The sequence below is a fragment of the Aquarana catesbeiana genome, linkage group LG03 (assembly GCF_042186555.1).
Source record: "Aquarana catesbeiana isolate 2022-GZ linkage group LG03, ASM4218655v1, whole genome shotgun sequence".
NCBI classification, from domain to species: domain Eukaryota; kingdom Metazoa; phylum Chordata; class Amphibia; order Anura; family Ranidae; genus Aquarana; species Aquarana catesbeiana.
The window spans coordinates 684,492,546-684,508,908 of NC_133326.1; the positions used below are offsets into that span (position 1 = coordinate 684,492,546).

General features: G+C 44.4%; 1 protein-coding gene across 1 annotated transcript in view; it reads left to right on the top strand.

Annotated features, from left to right (window-relative positions):
• Nucleotides 1-16,363, top strand: part of KDM6B (lysine demethylase 6B) — a gene marked incomplete in the record, with an annotated part of 211,095 nt that overhangs the window by 180,381 nt on the left and 14,351 nt on the right. Inside the window, 7 exon segments of the mRNA XM_073622983.1 lie at nucleotides 3,502-3,628; nucleotides 3,988-4,093; nucleotides 4,261-4,466; nucleotides 6,030-6,094; nucleotides 7,724-7,795; nucleotides 10,581-10,729; nucleotides 13,778-13,892. Coding sequence (XP_073479084.1) covers nucleotides 3,502-3,628; nucleotides 3,988-4,093; nucleotides 4,261-4,466; nucleotides 6,030-6,094; nucleotides 7,724-7,795; nucleotides 10,581-10,729; nucleotides 13,778-13,892 — 840 coding nt within the window.

Sequence of the window (16,363 nt, forward strand, 5' to 3'; positions counted from 1 at the left end):
TTGCCCACGCCATTATTTTGTTGAGGTCTTTCTGTAAAATTTCTGTACCCTGATGTGAAGCTATTGCCCTGCTTAATTTTGTGTCATCCGCAAAAACTGAGATTGAGCAATTTATCCCGTTCTCTATATCATTAATGAATAAATTGAAGAGAATTGGTCACAAGACAGAACCTTGGGGCATCCCACTTACCACTCCAGACCAGTCTGAGTACACATTATTTATCACCACGCCCCTGTAACCAATTCTTTACCCAAGAACAAACCTTATGGTCCATGCCTGCGGACCTCAGCTTGTAGATTAATTGCTTATGGGGGACTGTATTGCATGCCTTTGCAAAATTCAGGTACACTAAATCCACAGGCTTTCCCTGTCCTAGATGGCAACTCGCTTCCTCGTAGAATGTTAACAGATTGGTCTGGCAGAGCTACCTTTCGTAAACCCATGCTGATTACTACTGATATTTTTTTCCTCAGTAAATTTTTGGATATAATCCCTTAACCCCTCCCATAATTTACCCACTATTGATGTTAGGCTGACTGGCCTGTAGTTTCCAGGGATTTGTCTCTGGCCTTTTTGAAGATTGGTACCACATTGGCTTTTCTCCGATCGGCTGGTACAATTCCTGTCAGTATGCTGTCCACAAAGATTAGGAACAATGGTCTGGCTAAAACCTGACTGAGTTCTCTGAGGACTCTCTGGTGCAAGTCATCTGGTCCTGGTGATTTATTTGTATTAAGCTTATCTAGTCTTTCTTTCACTCTGGCCTCTGTTAGCCATGAGGGTATGCCCTGTGATGTGTCAGTATACCCCTCCTTTTCCTGCGTAAAGACTGAGGAGAAGGCATTTAGTTCAGTTGCCCTATCTATGTCATCCATAACCATCCTCCCATCCTCGTCTTTTATGTGGGAAATGTGCTCTGATTTTGCCTTTTTACTATTAATGTATCTAAAAAAAATTCTTTGGAATTTTTATTTATTTATTTATTTTTTTTACTCTCCTTTGCTATATGTTCTCGTACTCCACAGTACTCGTACTCCCTCTAAAAATCTTTAAAACAATTGCCCGCATTCTCAACACCTTTATCTGGGGACCTGAAAGGCATAAATTGTCCTGACTCACTCTTTAAAACCCGGCCACCTCAGGAGGCACAGCCCCACCAGACTTTCATTCATATTACTTGGCAGCCAAACTTTCTCATTTTTATCACCTTCACAAATCAGATGCACTTAGGTACCAAAACATTAATCTGTAGGCTGCCGAAACGTACCGCACACTCTCCCCTACAGGTGCTCTTCAGAGGCAAGGGACACCTGGGTTCAACCAACACCCGAGACTCCATGCAATTTCACCACAAACTCATATGGGAGATGGCTCTTGAAAGAGTTAATGCTGCTCCCTACCACACACCCATTCCCTTGTGGCATAACCCTCAATTACAATAACTATCAACTATCCCAGACATTGGGTGTAATCTACCTACACCAGGCCCTTTCAATCACTGAAGGAGGCATTTGAGCTCCCTTCCTACATGCCATTTAGGTACCTGCAGCAAAGACGCTCTACAAACCTTTGGCCTTGGTAGACGTAATCACAGGTGAAGACCCTACCAAATTTAATATCTACATTCTTTACCACATTATGCACCCCCTCGGTTAATCGAATTATTAAGGCTAGAACCCGCTGGGAGGGTGAGGTTGGCTACCCAGAAGAGTCAGACTGGGATGAAATACTCAAACACGAAGACTTCTAGAGTATCTGAACGTTTGACACAATTGTATAATACACAGAGCCTACCTAACTCTATTGAGAATTTCTACATATCGGTCAAATTATAGCCCATTGTGTCCTAGATGTACTGGCCATCCTTGCACATTTTTTTCATTTAATGTGAACCTGTCCAGATATTCAAAATTACTGGGCGCAAATGATAGTTTCTACACGACCACATGGGATCCCTTCTCCAACTAGACCCGAAATCTTGCCTACTCCCGGGTATCACTATAGACCAGTTCCTTGCCACTTTTCTTTGCAAAACTCTTTTGGTGCTAGGAAATTGGTGGCCTGGGATGCAGGCAATTCGCCCTACCTTCCAAGCTTGGGTCATAGAAATGAACTCAACCCTGCCATACAAGAAAGTAATATACCGTCAGGGGTTGCCCCGCCAAATACAATAAGGTCTGGGACAGATGGTTGGAGCTTGCCGATACTTGCAATGAATAAGTCCTGGCTCCTGCTCGCCAGACGGGATGTAGGAGATCCTCCCTCCCGAATTCACCCTCTGTACTCCTAGTCGTATGCACTTAATAAACATATTCCGAAATCATAGGCTCAGAGTTATGAGCTATAAGTTTGGTATCTGTGGTAATGTGATTATTATTGGGTGTAATGTACTGTTTAGTTACCTCAATTTGCAATCCATATGTACTTAAACCTCCATTTTGTTATATGCTTTACATACAAATAAACGTGTTTTTTTTGTTTTTTTTGTTTGTTTGTTTGTTTTTTTAATTAAAGATGTCCGCCATGTATTTACCTCCTTGGCTGCTTCTCTTTCTCTGCACATGCTATCTAATGTAGCAGTCCAAGCATTTAAAATATGGCAGTTTTCTGTACCCTTTGTTTCTACTGGGATGCCATCCTGGAACAAAGAAGGCTCAGATTCTCATTGGTCAGCGCGGTCACATGCAGACGCCAACCAATACCTGCTCACCGTTGCAACCGTTATTATGCCACACAGACTCCAGGCCGTGTACTGTGTTTTTAAAGTGCCAAGGCTGTTACACTGGTTGGCATGGGCAGCAGAAGATAATTATCAAAGGAGATAAGTGCAGCAAGGGCTCGGGAGGGTGTAGTGAGTTGGTTCACCTATTCATTTATTGGTGTTAAGGTGAACTAACCCTTTAAGCCCTTATTCACACATTGGGGGTTGATTTATTAAAACTGGAGAGTGCAAAATCTGGTGCAGCGGTGCATGGTAGCCAATCGGGTTCTAACTCCAGCTTGTTCAATTAAGCTTTGACAATAAAAACTGGAAGCTGATTGGTCTCTATGCAGAGCTGCGCTAGAGGAAGTGGGTTAAATGACTCTGGCTTTCAGTGTGAGGACATCGAGCAGGAGAGACTTACTTTGATTTGGAATTCTGCTCTTAGCAAAATGTCAAGCCTGCATATGTTATAATAAATGTGGAAGTCCCTTGTACATCAATGGTCACAAGCCATTCAAGGAAACAAGGTTTTAACACAAATTGATAAGAATATTTATATTGGGCTGACTGCTTGCACATGAATATCCAGTAGACTGTCAGAATAATTGTATTCAAATAGATTTTGTATTTGTTTTTATAAATGAAACATTCCCCAGTGTGCTTGTGAACCACCTGTATGCAAATAAGGACAGCCACACTGTTTGCCTATTTTTGTGGGATCAGTAGACTGTGCACTTTACATGTACACTTTGACTTTATTGCCTGGTATTCATTTCTGTCTCTTCTAACTGCTTAGAAATATGGTGCTGAAAGGAAAATTCAAAGAGTCCTATGTCCTTCCTTCCATGTCTGTGAAACCACCAATTGGAACAGAGCGCAACCTTCCCCGTGAAAAACTTAACCCACCTACACCCAGTATCTATGTACGTATATATTTCTTCTTGTGTGATATGTTTGTAGGTCCTCCTCCTGCAGGGTGATACAGACAGAAGGGGGCTATGAGTCTGTCCTCCTCCTCCTGCAGGGTGATACAGACAGAAGGGAGCTATGAGTCTGTCCTCCTCCTGCAGGGTGATACAGACAGAAGGGAGCTATGAGTCTGTCCTCCTCCTGCAGGGTGATACAGACAGAAGGGGGTATGAGTCTGTCCTCCTCCTCCTGCAGGGTGATACAGACAGAGTTATGAGTCTGCTCTCCTCCTGCAGGTCTGTCGTCCTCCTGCAGGGTGATACGGAAAGGTCCCTTTCTGAAATGTTAATGTTTATTATGTTTTCTCTTCTAGTTGGAGAGTAAGAGAGATGCATTTTCTCCTGTGTTGCTTCAATTCTGCACTGACCCCAAGAACCCCATCACCGTGATTAGAGGTCTGGCCGGATCCCTGCGGCTAAGTAAGTTGCTTTGATTGTAAAAAGTTTCACAGCTGCCAAATAGGATGCTTTAGTAGCACTTAAACGCTAAGGCGGATCTGTTTTTAGCTTTCCTCCTTGCACCCGGTCATGTGACGAATGCCAAGACATTACATCATCTTAGGGCTCACTCTCATCTCCTTCAACAGATCTGGGCCTCTTCTCAACAAAGACTCTGGTAGACGCTAATGGAGAGCACTCTGTTGAGGTCCGTACTCAGGTGCAGCAGCCGTCTGATGAGAACTGGGACCCCTCCGGGACCCGCCAAATCTGGCACTGCGAGAGCAGCCGTTCCCATACCACCATCGCCAAGTATGCTCAGTACCAGGCTTCATCCTTCCAGGAATCCTTGCAGGTAGGTGCCCATTGCTTGGTTCTTTCAGCTTTCACTTAATGACTCTTTAGAGGGGTTGTCCACTTTCACATACATTGCTCACTAAGGCCCCTTTCACACGGCAAGCCTGCTCGGCTCCACCTGGCCGTTTTTCAGGTGTATCCGAGCGGGCCATCCATTGACTCCTATGGGGAGACAGATTTCAGCGGAGATGTGTCCGCTGACACCCGTCTGCCATCCGATCCGCTAAAATCAGACGTATGCTGATGCGTTCGCCCTCCGTCTTATCGGATCGGATGAAAACTGACATGCTTTCCATAGGAATCAGTGGGGGCCCCCCCTGCTCAGTGAGCAGAGACGGACCTGTCATCCGCCGGCTCAGCGGAGATCAGCGGAGCGATCTCCTGCTGAGCTGGCAGACTCCACTGAGCGGATCAGCCTTGCGTGGAAGAGTTGGGCCATAAATAAAATGGTGGCTTTTCTCCGCTGTGTACTGCTGGCTATGGCTGCAATTTGGTTTGGCATGGTCACCCCCCAATTTATAGGAATCCCTATTGCTGTGGTTTTCATGTATGTGTCGTTGCTTTGTTGTGTTTGGTTGCCGTCTTTTGACTTTTCTGACTCTTAGATCAGACTGCAACATAAATCTGATGGTAGGGGTTGTAACCCATCCGTACTGCATCCCCCCCCAAAAAAAATGTCTAGAGCTAAACCTTGAGCCTTGAAGGAGGCGCAGGAGTGGAACAAGCTATGACCTCCACCTATAACTGTAAGCAGACCTTCACCGCCAAAAAAAAAACAAATTCTTTGCAGCAGGCTCCAGCCCCCTCCCTCTCCCACAATTTTGTATTTATTTTTGTGCTGCAGATCAGCACTTCCTCCTTTTCTCCCCTAGACGAGAATGGCATGCACTCAATTATAACACACATGCGCAGATGTGTGCAGGGTCTCTGGCGTGTCCTTGGGACCCATCAGAGACCCAAGTAAATCTTTGTAGGTACGGGTTTTCCCCTCGCGCATGCGCAAAGACAGCTCAAGTAAGGAGGTCCCCAATCCTTGTTTTTATGCGCATCCGCAAATACCTCAGGGCTCTGCCAGGTGCCGGGTAGAGCCATTTGGCACACCTGCGCACACGATGGACCTTTAAATTTGGTCAGCACTATTGAAAGTGAACCATTGTCGTTTTGCCAAGAAAAAGAGTTGTTGTGTAGAACTGTTTATTTTCGTCGCTGGGCTACTGCTGCCCTCATATGCACTTTTGATATGCGATTGTTCTCCTGGTAATGAAGATAAACATGGCCAAAAGTCTCAGGAAGAAGTGAGCAAGGAGTTGGATGTTAACAGGATAATAAAAGAAAGTTATCTGGGTTCGGGGGCTTATGTTAGGGCTATTCCAATAAGGTTTTGTGATGTCTGTAATACACCCACTGGTGTTTTCCTCCTTCACATTTTTGTACTTCCCGCTTTCCTTCCTGCTTTTATGTCGGTTCTTCCGCCCTTCCCTTCACCTTCTTGTCTTGGCTCTCCTTTGTGGCATCCGCTCTCATGAGTTTAATATTCTTTTCGTCCTCCACCTTTTTATAGGAGGATAAAGACAGCGATGAGGAGTCTAATGAGCCAGACAGCACCACAGAGAACCCACCTCCCAGGTAAGTGAGCCTTTGAGGGGGAGGGGATGGATATTCTGATCCTTGGCTGGTCAGAAGAGACTGGCCATTTTCAGGGTGGGAATGCAGCGGCACCCACCAGCTGAAATGAATTCTTGTAGACCATGAAAAAAACAGTTCTCTTTTTTTTTTTTTTTTTTTTTTGTTTTTTTTTTTGGTCATCTTTTACATTTTGATAGCAAAATTGTGCCAGCGGGGGAGAGTGCTGAGGCACGAGTCAGTGTAAGTGGTAGCGAGCGCATAGGTGATGTTTGGGGAGTGGTCGTGGAAAGAATGTGGGTTTAGGTTAGATTTGATTGGGAGAGTGGGGGTTTGTGGACGTCTTGGTACAGGAGATAACGGGGGTAACAGGATGGGAGCCTACTGCGGTGGTGAGGGCAAAGAGTGATGGTGGGGGATTTCATGAAGGCGCAGTGGTGGGGGAGGTTTCAGGCTTAGTGGTGAGAAAGGGGAATGCAGTAGTGGTGCAGGGTTGCAGATTCACCGGTGGTGGCGCAGGATTGCAGATGTGGTGGAGGGTTGCAGAGTCGCTGGTGGTGTAACTCCAGATGCAGTCATCTCTGGCCAGCAGCAGAGGTTTGGCATGGGGGAAAGGTTGGTGATCCTGCCAGAAATCAAGTGAGCTTGTAACTTCCTATAGCAAACACAGTCCCTGTGCTGCACAAAATTCCCAGGAAGTGTCATAAGTCCTGTCTTGTTCTCCTCTGGACTACAGAACGCCCCTATCCCCCCCCAGCGTGTTTTGCAGTCCACATCAGGAATGAGCTACATAGGGTGACAGTGCTGTTCCCCCATAGATGCTGAGCAGTGAGTGACCACCTACCCCCTATGCTATAGAGTTGACTGGATGGGTCTCTGGTGGCCAAACTGTGGCCCGAGGGCCGCATTCGGCCCTTTGGTATATGATGTGCAAACCTCAGCAGTCTGTAGTGGGAACATTGATTAAGGTAGTAGTATTGATCTCTGCTAGCTTCATGTAACATGTTCCCAGTTTTAACTGCTCTTCTGCAACATATACCCAACCACAAAATGTTTCCTGTCCACACTCTCTGACCCTCATTTCCTCTATTAGGTCTGCATTTTCTGACTGTCCTCTCAAGCATTACTTATATTGAACATCATGTGTGGCCCTTTTGGTGATGTTGAGGCCCTCTTTAGCTTATAAGATGACTACTGTTGAGATGGGTGCTTTTCTAGTCCTGTCCTAGGGTGACAACACTTCTCCTCCTCCTCCCATAGATTAGATTAAATCTGTTTTTATGCTATGTCTTCCCTGGTCCCTTCCTCCCCCCCTCAACTGTTGGACACTCACAGTGTGCAGTGAAATCATCAATACCCATATGTCCGCTTTGACAGCTTTCTAACAAAATGGATCACAAAATCTTTCCACTGGAAGAACCAGCAGTTCCTGAATTTGCTAGGCTGAAACATCACATATAGATGCCAGCGCCTGATAACAGAATTGTATATTCTCTATGTATTTTAAATGTATCCTTTATCTTGCTGGAGATGTTCCTGTACCAGTGTGCTCCTGAGATCGTGTGATTGGTTCACTAATGTTGTGGTTTTTTTTTTGTTTTTTTTTCTCCTTATTTATTTATTTTTTTTCAGCACAAACCACGAGCAGAAAACCCCACACATCATTAAATTTGGAACCAATATTGACCTCTCTGACCCAAAAAGGTGAGTGTGACCGCGGCGTACGTTGATGTCCTCTGAATGACCACTGCTAACGTTCAGCATGCTCTTGCTATCCCGCTAATCCCAGCTGTACATTTATAATGAGAGTTAACGCAGTTCCTGGTGTCATTTCCCTTTCTTCCTTTTGACAAATAATGACCATTGCCACACTTGAGACTCCTACTCTGAGCACTCAGCCTTTTATTAGCCCACCTACGTATATATCTCCTGTCCCACACATGAGCTGACCAAGGAGGCACGTCTAATTAAAGCCTGATTGAACTTTCAGCCAAAGTCAGCTGAGTACAGTGGCTAAACTACAGTGCCTTCAAAAAGTATTCATACACCTTAAAATTTTCCACATTTTGACATGTTACAACCAAAAACGTAAAAGTATTTTATTGGGTTTTATTTGTGATCGACCAACACAAAGTGGCAGGAAAATGATAAATGGTTTTCACTTTTTTTTTTTTTTTTTTATACAAGTATGTGAAACGTGTGGGTTACATTTGTATTCAGCCCCCCCTGAGTCAATACTTTGTAGAACCTCCTTTCACTGCAATAAAAGCTGCAAGTCTTTTTGGGGATGTCTCTACCAGCTTTGCACATCTAGAGAGGGATATTTTTGCCCATTCTTCTTTGCAAAATATCTCAAGCTCTGTCAGATTGGATGGAGAGCGTCTGAACAGCAATTTTCAGGTCTTGCCACAGATTCTCAATTGGAGCATTTGTTCTCCTTGTTTTAACTCCCAAGTGTTGCAGTTGAAATTTTGTGTATAAACGTTTAACCCCCAAGCGTTACACAAACACAGAATTCTATGTAAAAAGGTTAAAGCTCAACTCTGGGAAATTAGAAAATGATCCCTTGCGGTGGGACTACGCCTGCACTGCAAGGATTAGTTGCTGATTTAGGTCTACGGACTTGTTAAAGATGTACTTACCTGATCCTCTGCTCTTCTGTGCTGCTAGACCGGTTCCCACGGCATCTTCTCCCCCGATCTCCAGCAGTCTAAGGTTCTGACGTCATCAAGACCAATACAGGATCTATAGTCCTACATTGGACTTATTGTCACATTGGTGTTAACACCAAGGGACAGTCTCTGCTGAAGTGTGGGAAAGCACCATCTACCGGGGGGTTGGGTAAATGAAAGCAGTTCTCCTCTCATGTTTCCCATTGTCTGGCTTTAACTCAGTGACACTTTGGGTAACCATTTTTTTTTTTTTTTTTTTCAAAGTAACCCAAGTAATACTTTTGTGGGGGGAGGTGGTGGTGGTATGTCGGTGAACACAAAGGAGGTTGCACCTGCAGGGTGGCAGAGCAGAAGGCGGATCGGTGAACAGGACCTTATGCTTTTTGTGGACCCAAAAGGGCTCCGCTGTGAGCATCTCTAGGTTCACAGCTGTCACATGCTGGCCATGAATGTAAAAAGCAAGTACTGTCAGTACTTGGTTTGTTTGGAGCTAGTGCAGGGGTGACCTCAGTTGGTCTAAACACCTGGTATCTCCATAAAGAGGACCTATCCCATAAATGTACTATTACATAGGGTAGTGTCGCCCCCTTATAATGGGAATAAATGAAAGTGAAAAGAACAGTTAAACTTAATTATAACAAAATAAACACATAAACTTGTACTGCAAGGTCCACTTTTGACCTCCTTCACAGGCTCGTAGATCGCGCAAGAGTTGTCTGTTCATGCAGCTAGAGCTGCCAGGTGCTCCATGTAAGCAGCCCATGTAAGCGTATAAAGGGATGCAGCAGGTCCACGGACACAGCCACTCGTCCCAATTTGACAGGCATGAGGGTGCTGCTGAGCCGCAGGCAGTGTGAGTTGGGGGCTGCTGACCTGCACGCTTGTCAAATTAGGAGGTGCGGCTGTGTCCGTGCAGTAATAAGTTGTACACTTTTACGGCCCTTACGCACTTGTGCGATTTGTCCCGCGACGGGACTGCAAAGTTGCACGACACGTCGTGCCCCATGATTTCCTATGAGTACCATTCATATCTGTGCGACTTCAAAGTAGTCCCTGCACTACTTTGGTCTGACTTTGATGCGACTTTAGGTCCGTAGACCTCAAGATTACACAGGCATTGCTTCAAGTCATGTGACTTTAAGGTCGTACATGTGTGAAAGGGGCCTTAAATAGGCTAACTATATGTAGCTCCCGCATAAATGGACAACAGGCCTCAAAGCCGCTTGCGAATATGATTTAAATGAAAAATACAACCTTGCAGGTACCAAACTTCTATGACCTTGTAACTGGCACTGTCCCAGCTGCCCTTTTGTGTGTATATATGTGGACTTCTGCATTTTTGTTGCTCGCACCCTAAACCCTGCTTTATTTTTACCTACAGGTAAGCCTACCCTAACTTTCAAGGCTTACCTGTAGGTAAAATGAATATCTTAAATGTGCACCGTCCAGGAGATATTCACCCTGCATGCAGACGCTACGCTCTGAAGGTCCAGCATACCGTGCCGGACATTTAGAGCTTCTTGCCAGAACTGAGGGCTCCCGCAAACATGATCCTGGAAGAAAGGATGGGAGAAGATGTCAGCGGTGAGTGGGCGGCACTGGAAGGGCTTCGTTCTAAGGTGAGTATTTCATAATGTGCTAGTATGCATCTAGCATATTATGCCATTGTCTTGCAAGTTTTTTTTTTTGGGGGGGGGGGGGATGTTTCAGCAGTTTACTACCGCTTTAAGCCAAAGTTAGAAGGCTATACAGTGGGTTTGTAAGGATCAGCTTTAGAGCTTGTACAATGTCGGAATGACACAATGTCTGTTTTCCAGGTGGAAGCCCCAGTTACAGGAGCTGCTGAAGTTACCTTCCTTTATGCGGGTTTCATCCAATGCAAATATGTTAAGCCACGTGGGCCATACCATCCTGGGCATGAACACGGTGCAGCTGTACATGAAAGTCCCTGGCAGTCGTACACCAGGTGGGCACCACCAGTCTTCCGTTCTTTTCCTCCATCCATCCATCCTCTGTCTCCCCATCTCCTCTACTGCTGTCAGTTATCCTCCTTCCTTGTCTTTCTCACCCTTTGCCCTTTCCCTCTCTCTGCCTCTTCCTATCATGTCAGATTCAGAATACCTGTCATAAATGTATTCACTCGCTTTTGGTAAAAAAAAAAAAGCACAAACTTTTAGCCATGATGTGTGGAATTCACGCTATTCAAGGATGAGGGCGAGTTAGCAGGTTGTTAAAACTGAAGTTTGTTCTTATATTTTTCTACTCTAACCTCATCATCAACGTGCTAATGCATTTTCTCAACTAAAACCTTCTCTATTGCAATGCAAGCAGTTTATGAATGAAAGGGGGGCTGTTGGGGTGCTGTACATAGCTTCCTGGAACCATCACAGCAGCCTGCCTCGGTACTCTTCCCAAGAGCCCTCATCCCTGATGCAAGCAGTGGGCTGGGTTTATGCCACTATCAAGATGCCTCGATGGGTAGATGCCACTCTGGAGGAGTGGGCATTCCTAGACAGGATGTACAGTATATTGTCAAAAGTATTGTGATGCCTGCCTTTACACGTACATGAACTATAACAGCTTCAACTCTTCTGGGAGGGCTGTCCCCAAGGTTTAGGAGTGTCTATGGGAATGTTTGACCATTTTTTCCAGAAGCGCATTTGTGAAGTCAGGCACTGATGTTGCACGTGAAGGCCTAGCTCGTAGTCTCCGCTCTAATTCATCCCAATGGTGTTCTATTGGGTTGAGGTCAGGACTCTGTGCGGGTCAGTCAAGTTCCTCCACCCCCAAACTCGCTCATCCATGTATTTATGGACCTTTCTTTGTGCACTGGTCCAAATCATTTGGTAGAGGGGTAATTGTGGTGTGGGGTTGTTTTTCAGGGGTTCAGCTTGGCCCCTTCTCTTAAGGCATCAGCATAGCAAGGCAATTTGAACAATTTCATGCTCCCAACTTTGTGGGAATGCTTTGGGGATGGCCCCTTCCTGTTCCAACATGACTGCGCACCAGTGTACAAAGCAAGATTCATAAAGACATGGATGAGCGAGTTTGGGGTGGAGGAACTTGACTGGCCTGCACAGAGTCCTGATCTCAACCCGATAGAACACCTTTGGGATGAATTAGAGCGGAGACTTCTCGTCCAACATCAGTGCCTGACCTCACAAATGCGCTTCCAGAAGAATGGTCAAACATTCCCATAGACACACTCCTAAACCTTGTGGATAGCCTTCCCAGAAGAGTTGAAGCTGTTATAGCTGTAAAGGGTGGGCCAACTCAATTTTGAACCCTGTGGCCTAAGACTGGGATGCCATTAATGTTCGTGTGTGTGTGTGTATAAAGGCAGGCTTCCCAATACTTTTGACAATATAGTGTGTTTTTTTTTTTTTTCACATTAAAAGAAACTTTTATTGAGGTTTCACAGATAATTGAACATGGAGTACTTCGGTACATATAGCATCCGATCTAATATCACAACGTGTCAATGATACAACTGATAGACAATAAGTCCTTGTTCCTACAGCCTTCAAGGTTCAATCTTTTTGTGCATGGAAAATACTTTACAGGTAGGAAACGTACAATGACAGACATGGGTACAATATACGATAACCTGTATCTGGATTTACTAGCCATCTGTCCCACACTCTGTTGTATTTGGGAGAGGCAACCTCTGAGTATAAATCAGTTTTTTTATATGGAAAAGTTAGAATCCCTTCCCGTAGCCACATTTCCAACTTCAGTGGAGCTGTCTGTATCCAGTTGTGTAGAATACCCTACAGACATCTTCTGCAACTACACTGGCATACCGGGCCAAAACCAGGTGGGAACCTAATCGGAGGACAAAAAGTGGGAGGAAATACTTGATAACTACAAAATGGTCTCTCCCAGGATCTCTGATCGTTTAACCCAAATGTAAAATTTACACAGGGCCTGACTCCATTGCGTCTCTCTTGCTACAAACCCGCACACCGCTCAATGGGTCTCTTTTGTGGGAAGCAATCGGGTACATTTTTTCACCTATTATATCAAATAGCGTCTCGAGCAAAAATATGGTCAAGATCTTGTCCATGTCATCGACCGGGAAAAACCTAAGAAAACAGGGTTTAGGATCCAGGTAAAGGGGAGATCCCATGTGATCATGGAGGAACCAAATCACCTGGGCCCAAAACATCTGCAAAATGGGACTAGACCATAATAGGTGAAAAAATGTACCCGATTGCTTCCCACAAAAGAGACCCATTGAGCGGTGTGCGGGTTTGTAGCGAGAGAGACGCAATGGAGTCAGGCCCTGTGTAAATTTTACATTTAGGTTAAACGATCAGAGATCCTGGGAGAGACCATTTTGTAGTTATCAAGTATTTCCTCCCACTTTTTGTCCTCCGATTAGGTTCCCACCTGGTTTTGGCCCGGTATGCCAGTGTATTTGCAGAAGATGTCTGTAGGGTATTCTACAGTGTGGAAATAAATTTTGTGAATTCTGAGCTTAGGATCACTTCCATCATATCCATGGTATGTATGTGAGCCGCTCGGGCTGCTAGGAAGTGTAGTCCTGTGAGTGCTGGCTGGGAAGGAGCCTGCCCACGCTCTGGAAAATGACAGATAAGAGCAGAAGGTCCCGGGAGCGGCACCTCAGAGCAAGATCTGCTGTGTGTAGACAAGTGGCAGTCTCATCCTGGACCCCCGCCAGGCCACGCTACACCATGGGGGTCCAGGCTGAGAGCACTGCCACTTGTCTACACACATCAGGTGATGTGTCTCCTGGGACCTTCTGCTCTTATCTGTCATCACCTCCGTCATAGTCAGGGGGGCATGTGAGGGCCTCTTACCGCTGGTCGTAGCTGTACGTTTTAGGCAGGGTATATTTACATGCCAATTGCCACATGAAACAGACATGTTTGATGCCAAGCCTCTACGATTTAAAAACTCTTCTATGGACTATAGGGCACCCCCCCCATGTTATGAAGATGAGAGGGAGGTACCTTTTTGTTGCTCACTGTAATCTCTGGTCCTTCTGCAGGTCACCAGGAGAACAACAACTTCTGCTCGGTTAACATAAACATCGGCCCCGGGGACTGCGAGTGGTTCGCCGTCCACGAGAATTACTGGGAAAAGATCAGCGCCTTCTGTGACAGGTGAGAGGGCTACATTACCACTTTGTGCCAGTGGAGGGCATAATATGTAATTCCGCAATCCACCAGTGGATGGCATGAACCTTCACAAGCGGCTACCTGGTTAGCACTATTGCATTGCAGGGTCAGCGACTTGGCTCATTCAAGTGTAAAGTTGAAGGCCACCCTAATACTAAAATCCCTGCATCTACAGACATCTACAGACATCTACGATCTAACACTATCCTATCTAGCCCTTTTAAAGAGGAAATCAGTATACCAGTTTGTTTTTTTTTTTTTTTTTTTAGCCGATCCAACCCCATGCTGAGCAGTCGGCTTCGCTGTGGAGGCGGGTGCAGAGGACACAGCCGACAACGGATAGTAACTCTATGGGTGACGTCACTTCCCATTCATTTCACAGCCGTTGTCAGCTGTGTCCTCTGTAGAGCTTCTGCCGCTGGAGACCGGATTGGATAGCGATTTTCTTCTTTACAGGGCTAGATAGGTTGGTGTTACATCGTGGATGTCTGTAGATGCAGAGATTTTAGCGTTGTGGTGGACTTGAACTTTAAATGTCCATTGTCAACATATAACTGTGCCGCCTTGCTTATGTAAGATTTGATATGTGCCTCCTTTTTTTTTTTTTTTTTTTTTTTTTAAGCTTACTTTGTCTGAGGGCTTTCATAGAAGTCAAGTATCTTCTCTAAAGCCTGACCTTTTGATTGCCTGCTAATAACACTGGCTGTCTCCTAGCAACTGAGTGTTCAGAACCATGCAAAGTAGAGCCCTGTCCATGAGACCGTTTTAAACCACTATAGGGCTCAGTTGTTTGATGTTAAGCGCACTCACAGCTGGGAGACAACTGTTTTATTTGTCTGAGGTTAGGCATTGGATAGATCTGCAAATGCTAGTTCTCAGTAGGGGCCTCCCCAGCTCTCCTCTTCCAAGAGTCAACCCCAGGTGCAGCTAAATAAGGTGACCAATATCATGAACATGTATGATAGTAAGCAAAATGAAAATACCCATATTTGTGCCTTTTTAAATAATGTATTATAAAGTGATTGTAAAACAACCCATTCCGTTTAAAATAAAAATGAAAGGCAAAACCTTTTTGTGTGTGTGTAATTGAATATATATATATATATATATATATATATATATATATATATATATATATATATATATATATATATATATATATATATATATATATATATATATATATATATATATATATATATATATATATTCACACACTCAATTTTTCCCATTTTTATTTTTTTATAAGTGATCACATTCCCTCTGTTCTCAGCTGCATAAGAGCTGGGGGAGGAGAAGCAATAGCACAATGAGTTTCCCAGTGAATGGCTGTGCAGCAGGGGCATGTTAGAACAAGTCTGATCATTGCATAACGAGCAGGGCCCTCTGATGCCTCCCTGTATTGAATTGTACTGTCTGCCCTCATGTTGTTGTAATGCTCTGCGCAAACTGTTGACGCTATATAAATCCTGTATAATAACTGGAGGATAGTACACTGAGTTCCTAGCATAGCTAGAGAACTGACCTCTGTGTGTTCTCCTGCTTAGTGTGGTCAGTTTTTAACCACTTCAGCTGCAGAAGATTTACCCCCTTCGTGACCAGGCCATTTTTGCAATACGTCACTGCGTTATTTTAACTGACCGTTGCATGGTCGTGCAACGCGGTACACAAAATTGATTTCCTTTTTTCCTACAAATAGAGCTTTCTTTTGGTGGTATTTGATCACTTCTGCATTTTTTTTATAATATGTTTGATTTTTTTTTTTTTTTTTTTTTTCTTTCTTTTTGTACAAAGACTGACTATTTTGAAAAAAAAAAAAACACTTTTTTACTTTCTGCTCTAAAACACATTGAATTTAAAGATGTAAAATAAAATCACATTTCTTCATCAGTTTAGGCCAATGTGTATTCTGCTACATACTTCTGGTAATAAAAAAAAAATCCCAATAAGCATATATTGATTTGTTTGCTCAAAAGTTATTGTGTCTACAAACAATGGGATTTTTTTTTTTTTTGCGCCCGCTACCCTGAAATGCCGAAATAAATATATATATACACATACACACAAACAACTGCCGCCCTGTAGCAGTAAAACTGCTATGGGGCGGACAGCAAGTGGTTAATAGGAAAGCAGAGGGACTGGCAGGAACACCAGGGATTTCATACAAAGAACAGGAGACAGCCGCCACATATAAGGAATATGAAGTGTTGGGGTAACAAACGCATTTAAGTAATTCGTACCTTCTGCCAGAAGGTGGAGACAGCCTTCACGGTGCACATCTCATTCTGGCTGCCAACAGCAGAGGGCACCACTTCCCCAATACATCTTCATGTCAGCCACCAGCGTTTGGGTCCATGCACACTGGCTTAAAATAATGCTGCTTCTAGAGGAGTTTAGCATTTTGCCTGTAGAAGCAGCTCAATGTTTTCCTATGTCCATGCACATTATGAAGTTTA